The sequence below is a fragment of the Diospyros lotus genome, chromosome 5 (assembly GCF_014633365.1).
Source record: "Diospyros lotus cultivar Yz01 chromosome 5, ASM1463336v1, whole genome shotgun sequence".
In the NCBI taxonomy this organism is placed as follows: domain Eukaryota; kingdom Viridiplantae; phylum Streptophyta; class Magnoliopsida; order Ericales; family Ebenaceae; genus Diospyros; species Diospyros lotus.
The window spans coordinates 42688776-42709673 of NC_068342.1; the positions used below are offsets into that span (position 1 = coordinate 42688776).

A 20898-nucleotide genomic window follows, 5' to 3' on the forward strand; every position below is an offset into this window, starting at 1 on the left:
ATAAACTAACAAAATAGAAATCTTTCCAACCATAGACTGTCTTATAAATAGGGTATGATCTCCTTGGCTTTGTTTGTATCCCAATTTCAACATGGCTTTGGTAAGTCTCCCAAACCAAGCTTTAGGTGATTGTTTCAATCCATATAGGGCTTTGTTTAACCTACATACCACATCTTTATCTATTACTGAACTCATTCTTGGTGGAACCTCCATATAAATTTCCTACTTTAGATCTCCATGTAGAAATGCATTTTTCACATCAAATTGTTGTAGTTTCCAACCAAAGTGAGTTGCTAGGGATAGTAAAATCATTATGGTATTCATTTTTGCAACCGAGGCAAAGGTTTCAATATAATCCTTACCATAAGTTTGGGCATAACCCTTAGCAACTACTCTTGCCTTGTATCTTTCTAAAGACTCATCTGAATTGTACTTAACTGTAAATATCCACCTACACCCCACTGTATTCTTCCCTTTAGGCAACTTTACTAGATCCCATGTCTTATTCTTTTCAAGTGCCTACATCTCTACCCTCATAACATCTCTCTAATTCTCATTGCTTAATGCCTCAAATACTGTTTTTGGTGTGGGAATTGAGTTAATGGTAGTGAAAATGCTTTGTGACTAGGAGACAAATTTTCATAGGACATGAACAAATGCATAGGATGTTTTGTACAGGTTCTAGTTCCTTTACGGGTAGCAATAGGTAGGTCACAGGAGTTAGATAGGTCAGCAATATGTTCAGATTCATTAGGAGAAATGTAGGTAGAAGTAGTTACTTCATTAGATACTGATTCATGTCCAGGATCAGGTGCTGAATGAGCAGTTGGTCTCTTCCTCCTTGAGTATACTTGAAGTGGACGAGTTTCAAGTTTTTGAACAAGCACTTCTTCTATCTGCTCTTGAGGTTTAGACTGAGTCTTAAATGTAGGTTGTAGAGATACAACATTAGGTTGAGAGTGTTGAATAGATGAAGGTGATAAGGATGGAAACTCAAGAAGGAATAAATCCTTATTTGCTTCATCAGTTATTGAGGTTTCCCCCTGAAGAGAATTCTAAACAAAATATTGATTTTGTTCAACAAATGTAATATCCATAGATACAAAGAATCTTTTAGTTGGTGGATGAAAACACTTATACCCCTTTTGAGTAGGTGAATATCCCACAGAAATACACCTAAGGGCTCTAGGATCAAGTTTTACCCTTTGTTGGGAGTGTAAATGAACAAATGCTACACACCCAAATATTCTAGGTATAAGTCCACTAGAGGTTGAAACTTGAGGAAAGAATTGAGACAACAATTGGAGAAGGCTTTGAGAATTCAAACTCTTTGATGGTAGCCTGTTCATAAGATAAGTTGTAGTAAGTATAGCTTCCCCCCAATACTGTTTAGCACATTCTTTTGGAATAAAAGAGCTCTAGTGATATTTAGGAGAAGCCCATTCTTCCTTTCGGCCACCCTATTTTGTTGTGAAGTATTCACACAAGAGGACTCGTGAATTATGCCTTTTGCTTGGAAATAGGAAGTAAGGAACTGATTGAAATAGTCCTTAGCATTATCTAATCGAATTCTTTTGATTTTCCCATTGAATTGAGTTTTTATCATGTTATAAAAATTTGGAAAAACAAAACCCACTTCAGATTTATTCTTTAATAGATAGATCCAAGTGGTTCGGGTGCAATCATCAATAAATGATATAAACCACCTAGCTCCAGTTATTTTGATCAACATTTATTTTGATGGATTATATATCAAATTAAGACTTTGAAGACTGACAAAGAGGTTCATTGTGATCCTGAATTTCACCCAAGTGTGGAGATTTAGAAGGCCTTTTTTGTAGGGTATTTTGGGATTGACGCAAGAGCTTCACAATGGAGAAGAAGAAAAATGCAAGAGAAGAAAAAGTACCTCGCTAATCTTATTGAGTAGAAAATGAAAACACAATTACAGAGAATTGAAATGAAGCTAAGTTTAGCCTTAATCGCCTAGCAGCCTAACAAAGATGATAACAATACAACAGAGTAATAATGTAAACTAATCCACTACAACATCAAGCACATCACCAAGCCTACTACCAACTGTTTATTCCTTCCACATTCCCCCTCAAATCAGACTCTATAGCAGATGACAAAGAACTAGTTTGTAGACTATCTATAGGCTATAGACTGTCTGGAGCAACATGGCTATGATACATAGGTGACAGCTTGAGACTAAGCTTCTTACACAGGAACAAAAAACCTGTCCTTTGACAATCCTTTAGTAAAAATATCAGCCATCTAGTGAAGAGTGGGAACATACTGGATTTCAATATCACCATTTTCCACCTTTTCTCTTACAAAATGCACATCAATCTCAATGTGCTTGGTAGTGAAACAATAGATTTTCAACAATACTTTTGGCTGCTAGGTTATCACACCAAAGAATTGGAGTATTAACACATGGATAACCTAACTCTAAAAATAGAGATTTGAGCCACAAGACCTTAGTTACTCCCTATGCTATAACCCTATACTCAGCTTCACTAACAAATCTGACCACTACAGATTGTTTCCATGAGCCCCAAACCAATAAGTTCTTACCAAGAAAGACACATAACCCATTGGTAGATCGTCTAGTAACCTTACACCTCGCATGATCAACATCCGTATATACTATCCCTTTAAGGTACCAAAGCAACCGTTTGCAAGCTAACCAGTGTTGCAGCTTAGGTGAGGACAAGAATTGACTCAATTTATTCACTACAAATGCAATGTCTGGCCGAGTATGAGTTAAATACTAAAGGGAACCAATGATAGTTCTATAGAGAGATGGTTTAGAAAACAAATCACCCTCACTAGTCAAGGAAATGTTCGAACTCATTAGAGTAGCACAGGGCTTGCAATCTTGCATTGTTGCCTTTTTCAATAAGTCCAAAGTGTATTTGGATTGAGTAAGATATATACTAGTGGGGTCTCTATGAGCTTCAAACCCTAGGAAGTAGTTAATAGATCCTAGAGTCTTAAGAGCAAAATGAGTGTCTAAATCTCGAACGTAGTCTTGAAGAGATATAGAATTAGAACCTATGACAAGAATATCATCCACATACACCAAAACAAATGGCACAAACTCAGAGGTTCTTTTAATAAATAGGAAAACATTAGAAACAACTCTTTTAAAACCCCAATCTTGCAAGGCAGATCTTAATTTCGTGTACCAAGCTCTAAGGGCTTGTTTGAGCCCATAAAGAGACTTTTTCAATAGACACACAGGAGAAGGAAATTGAGAACCCACAAAACCTTCAGGATGTGACGTAAACACCTCTTCATTTAGATCTCTATTAAGAAATGTATTATTCACATCAACTTATTGAATATCCCATCCAAAAGTAACAGCCAAGGAAAACAAAACCCGGATAGTAGGAGCCTTGACAATAGGATTAAACGTTTCAGCATAGTCAATTCCATGATTTTGGAGAAAACCCTTAGCTACGAGCTGAGCCTTATGCTTAAAAATAGACCCATTAGGATTGTATTTAATTCTAAACACCCACTTGCAGTCAATCAGGTTCATATCAAGAGAAAATGGAACCAGATCCCATGTCTAATTACATTGAAGGGCAAAGTACTCTTCTTCCATAGCTTTAACCCAACTAGAGTCTAAGAGAGCTTCATGAACAGAATTGGGTTCTAAGGAACTCACTAAGGCATGAGAAAAGGTGATAACAAGTTGCTTGGACTTGGATCTGGTGACCATAGGGTGAACAAAAGGTGTTGTGGAGCAGCTTTGTGTTTGGGTAGTTTGAATGGAACAGGAGGCCGATAAGTGGTAGGGGGTAAGGCATGATTAAAAGAAGAATCAACAAAAACAGAAGGAGATAAGGTAAAGATAGAGGGTTGTGCTACTTGAGGAGTAGAAGAACTAGAAGAGAAGGGAGGAAGACATTGAAGAAACGTAGTGGAAAGACCATTAGACACTAGCTAAGGGGAGCAAGAAGGAAGAGAAGTAGAACACAAAAGAGGAAAGGGATATTCCTCTGGATTAAACTGCACGTGTCTTGACACATAGACTTTCCTCGAATGATGCATACACTTATACTTTGCTTGAACATGACTATAACCAAGAAACACACACTTGGTAAAATGAAAATTGAATTTGTGCTTGTTATAGGGTCGAAGAAAAAGAAAGCAAGCACACCCAAAAGGCTGCAGTTGCATATAGTTAGGTTGTTCATGGTAAAGGATTTCAAAGGGAGATTTAAAATTTAGAGGCGAGGCTGGTAACAAGTTTATAGTGTAGACAACAGTTTGAAATGCCTCTACCCAAAATTTTAGGTCATGTGAGCATTGGCTAACAATGTAAGACCCATCTCAGCTATGTGTCGATATTTTCTTTCAGTTGCACCATTTTTTGGTGTGTATAAGGGAAAGTAAACCGAGATTGAATGCTACAAGCATGAAGATAAGGTAAAAAGGCTTTAAACTCACCATTATTATCAATGTGGTCAGGCTTTAAGTTTAGATTGATATTGCAACTCAGCAAATTTGTGGAAAGTTTTGAAAATGGTCAGGCATCAGGCTTTAGTTTCAAGGGATATAGCCATGTATACCTAGTGTAAGTATCAACAAAGATGATATAATAACGGTACCCCTTAGTAGAAAGAATAAGAGAAGGACCCCACAAATCCGAATAAACCAACTCTGAAGGTTTCTTTGCATTAATTTGACAACTAGCAAAGGGAACCTGATGTATTTTGCCCAATTTGCAAGAATCACATAATGAAATATCAGAACTAGAGCAAGGAATATTGATTTTATTCAAAACATACTAAAGTACATGAAAGGAAGGATGCCCTAATTTGGCATGCCATTACTAACATATCTTGTTAACATGAGCTACTTTTATGCTAGAAGACACATTAGAAGGAAACAAAGAGGACGGACTCTATCCTTTACATTTATTCAAAGAAGACACACTAGCAAACACATTAGCAGCCAGATTTTTGGACTTGACAGAAGACACAGCCTTGGATTCAGCATGAGCAAATGCTGGAGCAAGCTGGTAGAATCCATCTTTAAGGATCCCTTGAAGTAGCACCAGCCTTGAATCCTTGTCCTTAATCAAATAGGAATCAGAATGAAACTCAACAATCACATTATGATCCTTAGTAAGTTGAGACACACTAATGAGGTCCTTCTTCATATTAGGAACATGAAGCACATTAGGTAAAGAAATGATATAAGTGTTTTGACTAAGTCCAATGTTAGAAATAGAGAGCTTCTTACCATTACCCATTGCAACTTTGTCATTGCCATTGTATGGAGAATGAAGTGAAAGGTTGTTAAGGTTGGAAGTAATGTGGTTTGTAGCTCCGAAGTCTACAAACCAAGAAGGTTCGCCATGATAGGATGAAAATGAAGAGGATTGGGACAAATAACCATAGTGAGTCCCAGGTGCAGACCCTAACTCAGTCAAGGAAGCTATATTAGATCCAGTGGGAGTAGCTATAAAGGCTTGCGGGTCAGACTGCAATACACCACCACCTCTACCAAATTGTGGACCAAAATTTGGACTTGAAGTATGTTGAAAGTTTCAATCAAACCTATGATAGCATCTGTCCACAAAATAACCAGGCTTCCCACACAATTGACAATAGATCCTTCTACCAAAAGACCTACCACGACCTCTTCCTCCTCTAAAACCACCTCTACTTGGAATAGAATCTCCTCTATTGAGAAAACCTCCTCTATTAGAACCATTCCCATTTCTAAACCATTGAGATGCAAGATTCACATGCACAGATGGCAACACACTAAAATCAAGACCAAACGAACTAGATGTATTTTTGGCAGCAAGCCTCTGCTCATGCATCAGTAACAAATATTGAACTTTTTCCATATTAATCTCATCCATCTGATAGGTAATAAGACTCGCAACAGTTTCATAGTCATTATCTAATCCATCGAGAATTGCCATCAACAAATCTTTATCATTTAAAGGTTCTCCAATAGCAGCTAGGGCATGTCCTATGGTATTGATTTTCAAAATATAATCATTAACAGGCAGATCATTCTTCTTTATAGACCTTAACTATTGATTTAATTGAAATGATTGAGCGTCAGTTTGTTATGAATAAGAGTTCTCAAGAATTGTCCATGCCTCGACAAATGATTCACAATGAATCACCTGTGCAAGAATGTCTTTCTCTATTGTAGAAAACAACCAACCTAGCAACAGCTGATCTGATCTAATCCAATTGAGATACTCAGGATTGACAACTAGAGCATTGTGATTGGAGGTGGCCTCAGAGACATACTTCGATGGAGGAGGAGATTTGTTGATGAAAGGCAGCAGATCGAACGCCCTAATTGTGGCCAAGATCTGTGCCTTCCAAAACAAATAATTTCCAGAATCCAATTTAATTGGTATAAAATTGAATGCCTTCGCCATTGCTGAGAAATCAGATTGTGTGGCCGAAGACAGAGTGTAAGATGAATGAGGAAGAGAAGAAGAACTAAACTCGAGATTAGAGGCCATTAACGCTAGTCTAGGGCTCTAATACCATGAAGCAAAAGCTTCACAATGGAGAAGAAAAACGTGAGAGAAGAAAAAGTACCTCGCTGATCTTATTGATTAGAAAATGAAAACACAATTACAAAGAACTGAAATGAGGCTAAGTTTATATACTTAGCCTTAACCGCCTAACAACCTAACAAAGTTTATAACAATACAAATTATACAACAGAGTAATAATGTAACACTAATCCACTACAACAGCAAGCACATCACCAAGCCTACTACCAGCTGCTTATTCCTTCCACAGGGACTTGTTTGGAGTCTTTATATATAGGAGATGTGACTATATGTGGACAATGAGCAAGCGATAAAAAAGCTCAGGGGACAAGAAAGTAAGAAGAGAGAAAAGGTGAAAAGGCAAAAATCAACTTTTGCTGAAAAGCTGAGGGAGCTTTCAGCTTTAGGAAAAAGCTGAAAGGGATCATCGGCCCTGGGCTCAAATTTAAAGGTGATACAGGGTGCCTTGGGCATGTTCCAGCTACCAGCTGGAGGGTTAGTGCTAAATGGAAGATCCTAATTGGTTTTGCTAAAGCAAACATGAAAACAGCTGCAAGGGTTATGCATATACACATACAGGTGTGCAGAGAGGGTTTGACATTCTCTATCATGATTGGACACTAAAAAGAGGATATCACACCAGGAAGAAAACTCTGTTTATTTGTAGGTGCAACAGATGTGTAAATTGAAAGAAAGTAATCAAAGCCAGAGTAGAACTTATAAGGGAAACAAATAGAAAGCCCAGTATTTACAACAAAACTCCACAAATCATTCCTTATGTCATTGATCTTTGTTGCTCATGAACCATAACAGCAAGCATCATTGTCATATACACTTATACATAGTATAAAATACATCTATCAAAAGTATGAGGTAACTACCTGCCAGTATCTCCACATCCCAGAGGTCTTATAGGCCTGAAATGATTTAGTCCAATTTTTTCACCATTTGAAGTGATCTACAAATGCATATATGAAAGAAAGAATATTAGATGAGGAGAGAATTGTAAATAGCAAGATTATGCATCTCTTGATAAGTGAATGAGACAAGTTTGGGCATCCACAACTCTTCAAATTACTCTTTTTATCAGGCATATAATTGTGCTCAAACCTTTTCACAAATCCCTTTTTCCTTTCAATTTGTCAATGGTCAAGGGAAAGTTTATGAAGGACAGAGGGCTGCTGAATAGAGTGAGCATAGAGGTAAGACTCACCAAAGGACTAGTGGAGGCTCAATGAACCTGTGAAATGATATACAGAACAGAGAGAAAAGAAGAGGGGGAAAAGAGAGATTGGAGGGACAAACTGATTCAACTCTATTGAGCTAGGGTTACAAGTAGTTGTACTAAAATACTGTAACTGCTATGTACAAGTTACCTAAGCTAGGTACAAGGTAAAACTAATATATACAACACCGCATACAATCAAACTAAAATGAATTCTCAACAGAACCAATTATAGCAAAAGACATAGGAAGGTATACGATCTATGATCCAAATAGAAACATGTTGAACACATGGAGATTACAGCGAGATGGAAAACTAGACCTTTGAATGCGAATACATTTTTATACGTGCAGAAAAGTTGGGATACAAAATATTGAGTTCTAGATATACAGTGAAAGAAAAATCTGAGCAGCTGGAAATTCTGGCATGAAAGCACTTATGTGAAATATAAATATGTTCACAGCTCACACTCTGATTTAAAATCTTTACAATTGCCTTCTACCACATGTACAGAAAAAGGAAAAAACAAAAAACAAAAAGCAAACCAAAGACATTAAAAATAATTTCCATATCATATTATTCCTGAAGCTAGTATATTGGAGATGGATCAAAATATCATTTTGTAGATGATAACTTCAAATTATACCTTTTGTATGGCTGCCCATGAAGTACTGTCCTTTTTGTGAGGTTTGGGGTAGGTAGGTTTGGAATGGATAGCCCACAAATCTTCTGGCCTCTGGAAGTGGCACAAGATGAAGGCCATATCAACCACAATTTAATTGCTAAAGTAGTGGCACTGTTCATGCTTCATGACATGATACCTCATGAGACTATTAGTTGGACGGAAGCATAAGCACTAACAATCAAAGAATTGTTAACGTAGCAGGACATAAACTACAAAATGTGTCAATTATTAAGAATTGTTAACGTGCCATTTAATATGGGCATCAAACCTCAAAAAGGCATATACTAACTATTTATAATTGTACCCAGCAATAAAATAATTAAGAAATTCTTATCCTCACACACTCACTTGCAAGAAACCCATTCTGCTTATTTAGGGATTGTTGCATACTTAAATCAACATCATTGTTGAACTGATGAGATAATGATGTACATATATGAAGAGGAAACAGTACATCCAGGGCTCCTGCTTTATGTAACAGATATTGTAGACTTCAACAATCTACCAGTCTAAACTATATATAATGTGGAAACCCACTGCCAGAAACAGGCAGCCATGGTTTCAGAACAAAGCTGTCAACTTTCTACCAATCCAGACAGACCAAAGGGGTATCTTACCAAGTTAGCATCAGGAAGTTCCCTGACAGCCTCATCAACATTTTCTGCAGTAGCTTTCACCTGGAAAAAGTGAAGCACGATAAAGTACCAATAAAAATTGTAAAATTCTTTCCAATTCAATTTTAAAGGATTCTGTCCAAAATAAAAGAACCTGCAAAACATGGTTGATTCACAAACAAGATGGAAAATTCATTCTTGGCAACAATTACCTGGATGTAAACATTGCTAAGGACATTCAGGATGAGACTATTGACTATTGAAGAGGAGATAAGCTAAATATTTTCCTTCACACAACTCCTAATAAGGTCAGTGCTATTGCTCCTTTAATTATCTTCTCAGAAAATTGTGCATGCATTGATGGGAAGGGGCCTTGCATAACTGAAGTTTATGCTTTATACTTGTGGTCATAAATGTCAATGAGGGAGAGATCTAATAACACAAAGTTCTATTTTAAGATATGAGAAAACAACAACAACAACAACATATCCAGCCTTTATCCCACTATGTGGAGTCGGCTACATGAATTTTAGACTTCTATGTATTTTTGTCTTTTGTCATATCTTCATTTAGGTTCATACACTTCATATCAAACTTTAATGTCTCTCCCAAAGTCTTCTTAGGTCTACCTCTACCTCTTTTTTTGACTAATTGTTCTATTTCATCAACTCTCCTCACATGAGCATCTCTTTGTCTCCTTCTCACATGACCAAACCATCTTAGTCTAGTCTCTCTCATCTTCTCCTCGATTGGCACTACTCCTACCTTATTACGAATAACTTCATTTTTTATTTTATCTTTTCTTGTATGGCCGCACATCCATCTTAACATCCTCATCTCCGCTACGCTCGTCTTTTGCTCATGCTGGTATTTGACTGCCCAACATTCTGAGCCATACAACAAGACTGGTCTTATAGCTATCCTATAGAATTTTCCTTTCAGTTTTAATGGGATTTTACCATCACATAACACCCCCGATGCATTTCTCCATTTTAGCCAACCTGTCTTAATTCTATGTGTGATATTCTCGTGAATTTCTCCATCTTTTTGAATAATTGATCCCAAATATCGAAAATGGTCTTTTCTTTGTAAGATTTGGTCTTCCAATTTTATTATAACATTCTCCACTCTTGCATTCTTACTAAATTTACATTCCATATATTATGTTTTCTTTCTACTTAATTTAAATCCCTTACATTCTAAATTGTTTCTCCACAACTCAAGCTTAGTGTTCACTTTTTCTTTTGTTTCATCCACCAACACTATGTCATCTACAAATAGCATACACCATGGCACCTCTGTCTGAATATCTTTAGTGAGTTCATCCATTACTAGAGCAAATAAGTATGGACAGTACCATAAAAAAAATTACACATTTTTTTTCCTGAAACCTATAAATGCATGTAACATAGTACATCTTTCAAATAGGTTGTTAAGAGGCTATGAAAAAAAAGGGGCAACAAAGATGATTCCCGAGTCAGTTGGAAAGCATTTGGCCTCATGAACATTGGAGGTGAGGAAATAACTTTTTTCTTTAGGATGGAACGTGGTCAGGAACTGAATCCGTGATTGTTAGTGGAGGCTTCCAGTTGCACTTGAGAGTGGGGTTATCGAGAGTGTCACACAGGTAGGTTAAGCTCAACTTACTTCCAAATGGAAGGAAATTGGAAAGTTTAGTAGTAGGGGACAGGAGTTCTAGGTTGATGTATTTTAGGAATCTGCATTTTGGTAACATGATGAAGGAAAAATCCAGAACCAGACCTGAAAGTGGCTATAATCTCAAGAAGATTGAAAGCTATTTTAAGCGCTCAAGAATAGTTAAGTGGATGCTTACTCTCAGTACATCTAGTCCATGAAACAAAAATTATACCATTTTAGCACTTTGCTGCTCTGTTTTTTCTGAAAGGCGATTTCTTAGGGGTTCCACGTGATCACTTCCATCTAGTTGAACACCAATGAAGTATTGAAGTTCACCCTAAAAACATCACAAGGATATTAGAACTATAAGAGGGAAATTCTCTTATCTAGATTGACTTTGCATTTGAATTTTACAAGAACCAATAATCAAGATTTTGTAGCCACCTTTTGATCACGCATTGGCTGCAAGTGGAATAAATTCCAGAATTTCTTCCCTTAAGTTTCACAATGCACCAATCAGACACCAAAATGAGCTCATTAATGATGATTGAGTTAATAAAGTAATGCCCAATTTCTAGGACATCTTTAGCCAGGACTACAAAATAACTCACCACTTTTAGTGTAATTAATCAACTGAACTGTGATTTCCCTTTGTTCTCTGATAGCATCTCTTATTTTTGATACAGTTCCTTGATCTGTTTCAGGACCTTGAAGAAATCTGCAGAATTAGATATAACTTACTGCTAGAATTGCCAGCATGAGTTAACAATAAATTTAGTGAAAATATAACAATAGGCATATAATTACAAAATTTATATGATAAAGTGCCATACCAGTATAATATAAGAAAAATCACTAGTCTAGAAAAAAATAAAAAAGAAAAATCACTACTGAGAAAGGATATGGCTAAAGCATGAAACAGACAACAATCATTGCCACAAAAAGTGGCAGATAAACAATAAACCAACATTTGATTCTTCAACCCGATCAACATTAGTACCCCAATACTGGCCTTTTTATATTGCCACAAAAGTGGCAGATAAATAAGAAACCAATGTTTCATTCTTCAAACTGATCAACATTAGTACCCCAATACTGGAATTTTTATGTCATATCCATTAATACTCCATATGTACAGATAAAGAGAGACCCAGTCTTGATGGCTAGAGGAGGTCAATCCCATACTAATAAATGGCAAACTACTTTTTACCTGTAGTATATTAAACAACAATAACATACCAAAGCTTAATCCCAGAAGGTAGAGTCACTCTATAGTATCATTTGAAAAATGATGATTATTTGCTTCTATGCATATTATTAGTTTTTCTCTCCCTCATTGTTTCTGTGATTTTAGCTGATTCAGAAATCCCAGAATTTTTTTCAATCTGATTTCAACATCATGTGGGGGGAAGGAAAAAATATCAAATATGACAAGATAATTCACAGGTGCAACACTAGCCTTTCAAATGAATGGTGGTAAGGGCCATATGATATAGTAGCATGAGAATACCCACTTCACATACAGGTAAACAAGTAATTATGCAAAAATTGGACTCATACCGACAGTTTCTGCCTATAATTTCTTCACGTGTATACTCTGTTAATTCCAGAAAGCTATCAGAAGCAAATATCTGCATATTGAGAACAAACTGTTACCCAGCAACAGAAACTAGAAAAAGAAGCAAATGTCACTTCCACACACAATCTACATTTCAGTTCCATATAAATAGGGTGTAGTCTTGTCACTTAATAAATAGATGCAAGACAAAAAGAAATGTAGCTCCTACACCATGCATGCATTGACAAACAACTTAGATTAAGAATTTAGAGTTAAGATGAATAATCATGGAAAGACAGGCAAGAAGGTGAACTTTTAAATTATAGCAAGAATTTAAACAGAAATTGTTTTCTGTTAACTACCAGCATGATAAGATTCTGAATAGCAGGATAGGAATTTAACATATATAGTTGTGCCAAGAGGCTGCTTATTTCTGAAACACATTCAGTAAGAAACTACTCACAAGGACATTCGACTGTTCTAACTAGGATCTTGTGTACCTATGGCAACACTAAGTGAGTCTGTAAGGGCCACCCCTTAGTGCATGAAAAATTCCGTGAATGTTTAAATTCGTACAAAGAAATACAACAAATATCAAGCCTTAATCCCATTGGGTAAGCTCGGCTCAGCCAAGTACAAAGAAATGATGTAATATTATATAATCCCCCCCCCCCCCCCCCCCCAAAAAAAAAAAAAAAAAAAAAAAGGGAAAGAAACAAATAAATTCTTAGTGTGGCCACCAAAAGCATATATACTTTTAGAATCCCATTTTTTACGAAGTTTACCAGCCTACTTTTAATATATTAGACATCTATTTGGCCTTTTACCTTATCGTTGTTGTATTGCATGCTTGTTTCATAACTACATAATATGAATACTAGTAATAGACATGCATGTATCTTAGTTAAAACTTTTTATAACTCAGACACTTAATTGTCACATATAATATTTTCCTTGATTTGTTATTGGAATATTTTCCTTGGGTTGTGTCAACGTATATTGTGGGCACAAAGTGTCAGTGGCAAAGAAAGTATTTCTGGTTACTCTGTGCCTGCAATATAACTTGACATGCAAAATTTCATTGTAATAAACCTTAACCATAGGAATAGTTATCTTACAATTGGGTTATCGGGAAGTCTAGGATCTGTTATCACAAAATTCTTTTCTATACGTTCCAATGTGGTTGCCAGGTCAATTCCTTGACGTACATCCCTTTCTCGTTCAGCACGACCCCAACTGTCAGAGCGCTCTATATCTTTTGTCATCAAAACCTCTGGCTCAATACTTGGTTCACATTCATGCTGTCCAGCATAGCTTAAAGATCTTCCTTTGAACCTGTAAGAGTTTCACATTGAATAAGAAACCTAAGAATCCAGCAGTCAGTTAGACCTTTTGGGACATTCTTTCTTTCTGGGGATGACAATCAGGGCACTTCCATGCGTGTAGGGAGGGCAAAGAAAAATCCAGAGATATATTAATACTGAACAATCACACCTGCTGTAGTTTTGGCATTAGAGAGATATATGGAAAATCATAACAAAACCAAATATAACCAACATCACATGAATAGGGTCAAATACTTGCACACTGTTTGTTTATGGTGCTGTTTAAGTCAACAAACCGACTAATTTCCAAGCCACTGGAGTATGCATCAAATTTGAGTGGTGGACTAATTGTGTTAACCATGAAACAACTGTCTCAAAATGAAGACCAGATAAACTTTAATTTCTTTGACCAGCAAAATGGGTTAGGCCAATTTTTGAGATTATTTTTCAATTGGGAAATCAGCACTTGTCCCGCAAGCTTAAGCAGTTAAGGAGTTAAGAAGTAGGCTAACCAACAACTCCCTTCTCCCTCTTCCCAAAAAAAGAGAACTAGAATGTGAGAGACATGGAGGCAAAGCAAGAGCAATAAACTAAACTGAAGAGGTCATGAAACACAAACCAGTGCAAGATCTCATTGAATAAGAGCTCTAACACCATATTAGGACAGCAACCGCAAGAACTTTAGGTTATTATTATTATTATTATTATTATTATGATCATGATTACTGATAATATATCATTGAGAAAGCACAAGGCAGACAAGCCCTATACAGAAGAGAAGAAAGACAAGAAAGAGAAAACTGTGACAAACTTTCTACACCATGAGAAGCATTGGCTATTAATAATGGGCAGAAAGCATGTAATCAGCTATCCAACAGCAATTTTTTTCCCTATACATAATAACAGCAAGATTTTCTCCTGCAAATACACCATGTTCCACCTAAGGAAATGTGTGCAGTGATATTGGTGTTTCATGTGTAAGGAAAGCCTGGAGTTCATGGATCATTTTCTCTTACATTATCATGAAGCTCTTCAATTGTGATACCCTGTATCTTTACAGTTAGATATTTGATATCAGCCTCAATTTGGGTACATTTAGGGCCATATTATATGATTAGCCAAATGCGTTATTTTCACATCACTCATGCACGTGATTTGAATTATTTGGCATGAAAGAAACAAAATAGCCTTTGAGGGAGCAAAATACCCCTGACACATTAAAGAAACATTTGGTGGCTCAAATAGGATGCTTCTTTGTGTCTTTCTTATTTGGTCCTATTTATACGAGAGATTTTTGTTCTTAACAGTAGTACTTGATGTGTTTTCTATCCATTTATTGAACATTGCCTCTATGATACTTTCCTTTCGACGATATTATTATTTATCAAAATAAAAGAAACGTGTAGAAAGGATAATACCAAGTCATTAAAGGCTTGACCTCAAATGGAAAAAATGTAAGTTATGCCATCATTAGAAAAGTAATATACCAAGTAATTTAAAAGGATAATGAACAATGAGAAAATGTTTTAAGTTATGAAAAGCTTGCCATTGTTTCAATTCTTCACAATTACCCAAAAGTTTAAGCTAGTAGGAAACCTGTCCAACCACAGATCAAGGTATCTAACAGATTAAACCAACAATATGAACCAACAAACAAGTGTAGAACAACAAATATCAGGAGGGAACAGAGAGAAACTATAAAACCTCCTAGAACCAAATCTTGGGTACCATATTGGATAACTATAATACAAAAAGCTTATCTGTTAGGACATGAATCCAGCAATTTGTGTCAAAATATCTGACAAGCAAAACTAAAGGCAAAACAAACAAGGACTGATTTTCCTAATTGAATGCCAAGGGTTTCAGCAACTTGAAGTTCAAGGGCAACTCTGTCTGCCACCTAGGGGGATTACGAAGGGGGTTTGTCCTGATTTTTGAGTTTAAGTTGAACTCGTGGTTCAAAATCATGAGTGCAAGCTGATCACCGTATGGAAGCATGATCTTGGTTTGGGAACTTCAACTTGTAGTTTGAAACTACAAGCTCAATTAAATTAAAGGCCTGTGGTTTCAAATCACAAGTTACCACAAGTTCAGCTCGAACTGGAGATCACAGTTTATAAGCCATGGCTTCAAGCTAGGTACTAAGATTTGGGAACTTTCTGTGGTATTCTATCACATAAAATGGAGGTGTACAAACAGATTTATTTATTAATTTATTTGGGGGGAGGAGGGACTCATCAATCGTGTGCAGTAGAATGGTGAAACTGATTCTCAAAAGAGACCAATTCATAGATTCTTGAGCAGCTCACACTGAATTTCAGCCTAAATATTTAGAAAGTGCGACTTAGAAAGTTATATGCTCACTTCTCAATACACGCACACACATATATGTATGCACACATAAAGGAGCATTAAGCCTAGCCGACATATTGGTCAAAGGCTCAAAGCTCTGAAATGCACTACTTTAGTAGAGATTTGAGCGTTGGCCAAGAAATTACCAGCTCACAATTTCAAGAAGAAAAGAAGACTAACAATGATTCTAGAAGACATCTAGCATGCCCATCACTTGCCGGCATGCTCGGACTTAGGAGATGAAATGGAGAAAAATTCATGCATAACCACTTCCAGAAAGCAGCAGAGAATAAAAGGTACTGACCCCATTAAGGAAATCCGTAATGATTTTCTGAATTTTTTCCCAAACTCCTCGGAAGAACTTGCACGAGTTACATCAGTCCTAGAATATAATTGAGGGGTCCATCTACCAGGTGCACCCATATTTTCAGTTTCACCAGGTTTAGGCAGAATGTAATCAAGGTTGAATTCCTCCACTTCTTGCTTTCCTAAAGTCTCGTGCTTTATGGACTGCACAAGTGACCGTGGACCCTTCACAGTCTGAACCACTTCCGTGATTGAGCCTAAAGCCTCCTCCTTTTGACGAGCTGGTACATAAACAGTAATGAAGAATAATGTAGCAGTTTATTTTTTAGAAAAAAAGAAAAACAAAATCAGATAGCTTAGCTTACCATCATAACGGATCAATGACTTCGGCAGTCCGTTGGGTCGCAATGCCTTGTCATTTATACCTTCAGTGTACTTGCTGACTTCAACCTGCATACTGCAGGAGAGATCATAATGCAATATACAGAAGAAATTTCATATAATGCTTATTATTATAATAAATTAACTTGACTTATCAAAAAAAATTATTACGATGCGATATTTTCACCATTGCACTGTTGCAAATTATTCTTATTTTTGCCCCTCTTTTCCAACTAGGGTTACATAGTTTGAGAAAAGCCAGCCTGGTAGGCAGGCTGGATGGCAGGCACGAATTCTTCTTTTGTCCTTTCTTCACTAAGGCCCATATTGGTCGAGGAATGCTGCATTTGGGATTTGGCAATCTACAATCAGTCTTCATGGTAGAATGGACCCAAATAAAACACCTTTTCGAGTGCTCATATGTTATCGGAGGTTTTGAAATGGATGTAGAAGTCATGAAGAAGATGCAAAAGAAAAAGGAAAAGGAAAATGAAAGAAGAAGATATCAACAGAGTTTTGGGATTAATTTGAGTTGAGAGAAAGTTATTTTATGCTGTTTAATGATCCTTTATCCTCTCCCCCTGTGTTCGAAACTCCTGAGATGCCAGTACTAATGGAATTTCACCATTTTAACATTGTTTCCAGTCTTTTGTATCTAACACGCATATATAGAATGGCACGCATCGAGTGTGGTGTGAGAGAAAAGAAAAGGCGGTAAATAGATACTGGTGTTTCTTACAGCCCCGGTTTGCATGTCATCAAACTTGTAAGATGAAGCACTACTAGCCCCCACCAAGTGATAAAAGGCGTAGGCTGAAAGCTAAAGCTTATCTGAAGGTTTCTAGCGTGAATTCAACTTTTGAGAGAAACAGAATGTTTATCTCTGTGAGGACATTAAAAGTGATATTAGTGGTGGTAAGGCCTATCACCCTGATCATTTGGTCATATCTCTCAATTTACCTCAGTATAGTTCTAAGGATAGAGTGACTTAGGACGTCTATAATGAGGCGTAAAAAAAAAAAAAAAATGAAACACTACTACTCTCGACAAAAGACAAGTAAAGAGAGAACATTTACCCAATAAACTTGATGACCTTGCCATTGTCGTCTTTAATAGGGGTGACCGTAAGAAGATTCCAGAAAAGAGTGCCGTCTTTCTTGTAGTTCAAGAGCCTGCCACAGTAGCTTTTCCCGGTTTTCACCGCATCCCGTATCTTGGCAACTTCTTTCTGATCCGTCTCGGGGCCTTGAAGGAAGCGGCTGCATCCAAGAAAAAGGAAGACAGCCTTGAACCTTTCTCCCTCTCGACTTCCAAACCCAAATCCACATCATTCATTCCCCCAAAACACTCCAAAGGAAGAAAGAAACAAGAACAAACCATTGCCATTCTTTCTTTCATTAACGTTACAATTAATACCAATTGGGGATACTATTCAGAATGCCGCTTAGACACCCTTTTCAAGTTTCCAACTTTAGATGTGATATATATGCCACCATTAAAAATGTTCTTCTCTATTTTCTTTTCTTCTTTTTATATTTTTATATGCCGTAAAATACTAAATATAATATTTTTGTTTTATGATTCTTTTATCATTTTAAGGTTAAATTTTAAAAGTTACATCTTTTATAACATATGATTAGAATTTAAGATTTCTTCTTCTTACTATTTTTTTTTTTTTTTTAAGAATGGAGTTGTTAGGACATTTTAACTTTTGTTTAATAGAATTATTAAAAAAAAAGAACATAAACTGTTTCGTTAATTTAATTTGTAAACTTATAAATAAACTTGCGAAAACAATAAGGTAAAGATTCTCATTATAACGTAGATTGGAACTTGGAAGTGAAAAAAAAATGATATTGCTTTTATTAATGGAGAAATCATATATTTTATTATTTATTTAAATAAATTTTATTTTTATGTCAACGAGATCTCTAATTTAGAAATAAAATAATTTATTATTGTGTTAATGACAATTAATCCACACAAAACAGGGTAATGAAAATGATGGCAATGCCTACTACTTGGGATTAGAAATATGACTTGAAAAGAAATGCATCAAACATGAGTAAGATCTCTAATTTAGAAACAAAATGATTTATCATTGTGTTCATAATAATTATAAGAATAATTCACACAAGTCAGGATAATTAAAATTATGACAACGCCTACTACTTGCGATTAAAAATATAGCTCGAAAAGAAATGATGCGTAAGTGAAAACTTCCACTACTAGCACTAGTACTCACCAATTCCTTCCAATGATCTCCTTGGAGGAATAGCCGGTCATGCTGAAAAACCCACTGCTGGCGTAGACAATGGGACAATCAGGCTTGGTGGCATCTGATACAACGAATGTTTGCTGCAGAGTGGCCAGAGCCTCCTTCAACTCCTGAGAAACTCTGGGAAAGCCCCCGGCTGATGATGGTTCCGATTCCTCCGACGTCCTACTTGATTCCACACCGCCGTACCTCTCAGACAGGCTCTTGCTACTTCTTCTTCGATGGTCCAGTATGCTTAATGCTGCCGTTTGCTGCGTCCTCATCAGAGCATCAGCATCATCATCGGCATCATGAGAAGCCAATTGCCTGTTGGAAGCACTAGTGTTGATACTGGGCTGATCGAATGCCATCCACTTGTCCCCTCCTTGCTGCTGCTGCTGCTGCAATCGAATTACACGTTCGCCATCACTAGACAACAATTGATCATTGTTTGCAGACAATGCCGCCCCTGATGCTTTAGTACTGCTCGACGCGGAAGATGAAGAAATCAGCTCTTCGGGCCTCGTACTTGACCGCTCCTCCTCCATCATTCTTCTCAACACTAGCTAGTTTCAGCGAATTAGGATGCGTCCTACCACCCACCAACACAAGTTAATTACTAATGGACCCGACCCCATTTGGTTTTGCTAAATCAGAGCAAAACTAAAAAAACAGAAGGAACACAAAAATGGCCGCCATTCTGTCCTATCAGAAGTTATAGAGGAACGAGGACGAGCAGTTGGGGGAAGAAGAAATTAAAGACGCCCTTGGGATGACTGTCCTTGGCTTTTCGTCGGTCGTTCGCGTGTAAAACTTTGTCTCATTTTATAAGACGGGAATCAAACTCACAATTTACCAGTGCGAATCCGATATATCACTTGTCCTGCAACTTAACCTATACCCGGGGGCAAGACCAAGTAGCCCTCAATTATGTATTGTGTGTGTGTAGGATAAAAATGATGGCTATATAATCGGCGACACAGGAGCGGACAGACAGAAATATTACCATACAATCTAGCTAGCTAATTACAAAAATTGATGAAACCAAAAGGGATTCCATCCATCCATCCATCCATCCAAAGGGAATTGTATTTATAGCAAACTGCAGTCTGGGTTCGGAGGGAACTTGTTAGAGCTATCTATCAATGGCTAATTGTGTAACAAATTAAGCAAGAAAAACAAAAACCAGACCGGACGGTAGGAACTGGGAAGAAGAGCAGGTTTACCAAAAGCATGTGGATGTGAGAGAAGGTTATGTTCTTCTTCTATCTAGATGGTACGTACGTTGATTCAGGGGAATGTACAGTTAACTAGCACAGCCACAGCGCATTCGTGTGTTTCATTTCGCTGCAAACGCAAATGTACGTACCAGGGAGAGAGAAAACCAATGTGTATGTGGATAGATAACGTGCAGAATTAATAGGACTATAACTGCGCCATGTGTAGCTGTTGCTTCCTTTTATTTTTTCTTTTTCTGTTTTTTTTTTTTCGCAATTCTGTTGGTGCCTCTTGGGACACACGACACGACACGACTAGTGGGTTTGGTACGGGCAGGTTGAGGCCGCCTGGCACCTGTGGCTGTATTATATCCACCCTCTGTGTCTTATTATTGCAAATATCAATTGACTCGACAAGATATTTTGACTTTTGCCTAATATTTCTTTTTCTTGGGACATTTTTGTAGAGATTTTTTTCCTCAACAAGAGCTATCAGGGAGGATATTTCAACGATGACATAAATTTTTATTTATTTAAATTATAAAATGTAAAAAAAAAAGTAAAATGAATAATAGAAGATTGGTCTTCTATTTATGTTGAATTTGTTTGACCCAAACATACAAAAGGTAGAGAGAATGAGATTCTTACTCGAAGTCATTACTCAAATTCTGATATTATTCAACATAGATAATATAATAATTTTGTGAATGAGCATTTACATCAAACTAATAGAAAAAATCGGAATTAGAATTTGATGATGGTTTTTCGGACCGACCACCACGAGCCACCT

General features: G+C 36.8%; 1 protein-coding gene across 6 annotated transcripts in view; it reads right to left on the reverse strand.

Annotated features, from left to right (window-relative positions):
* The window catches only part of LOC127801335 (phototropin-2), a 39873-nt gene extending 19496 nt beyond the window's left edge, over window positions 1-20377 (reverse strand). For 2 of the 6 annotated variants that reach the window (XM_052336345.1, XM_052336346.1), the window contains exons 1-12: window positions 18880-20254; window positions 17711-17893; window positions 16619-16710; window positions 16252-16534; window positions 13389-13605; window positions 12273-12343; window positions 11324-11430; window positions 11157-11206; window positions 10945-11049; window positions 9078-9137; window positions 8422-8511; window positions 7432-7508 (exon numbers count right to left, since the gene is read on the reverse strand). In XM_052336345.1, coding sequence (XP_052192305.1) covers window positions 7432-7508; window positions 8422-8511; window positions 9078-9137; window positions 10945-11049; window positions 11157-11206; window positions 11324-11430; window positions 12273-12343; window positions 13389-13605; window positions 16252-16534; window positions 16619-16710; window positions 17711-17893; window positions 18880-19442 — 1898 coding nt within the window. In that variant the 5' untranslated portion in view covers window positions 19443-20254. Of the gene's footprint in view, window positions 1-7431; window positions 7509-8421; window positions 8512-9077; window positions 9138-10944; window positions 11050-11156; window positions 11207-11323; window positions 11431-12272; window positions 12344-13388; window positions 13606-16251; window positions 16535-16618; window positions 16711-17710; window positions 17894-18879 lie in introns of all 6 variants that reach the window. The other 4 variants (XM_052336344.1, XM_052336342.1, XM_052336341.1 and 1 more) reach the window with 4 other exon arrangements.
* Window positions 20378-20898: the final 521 nt, after the last annotated feature.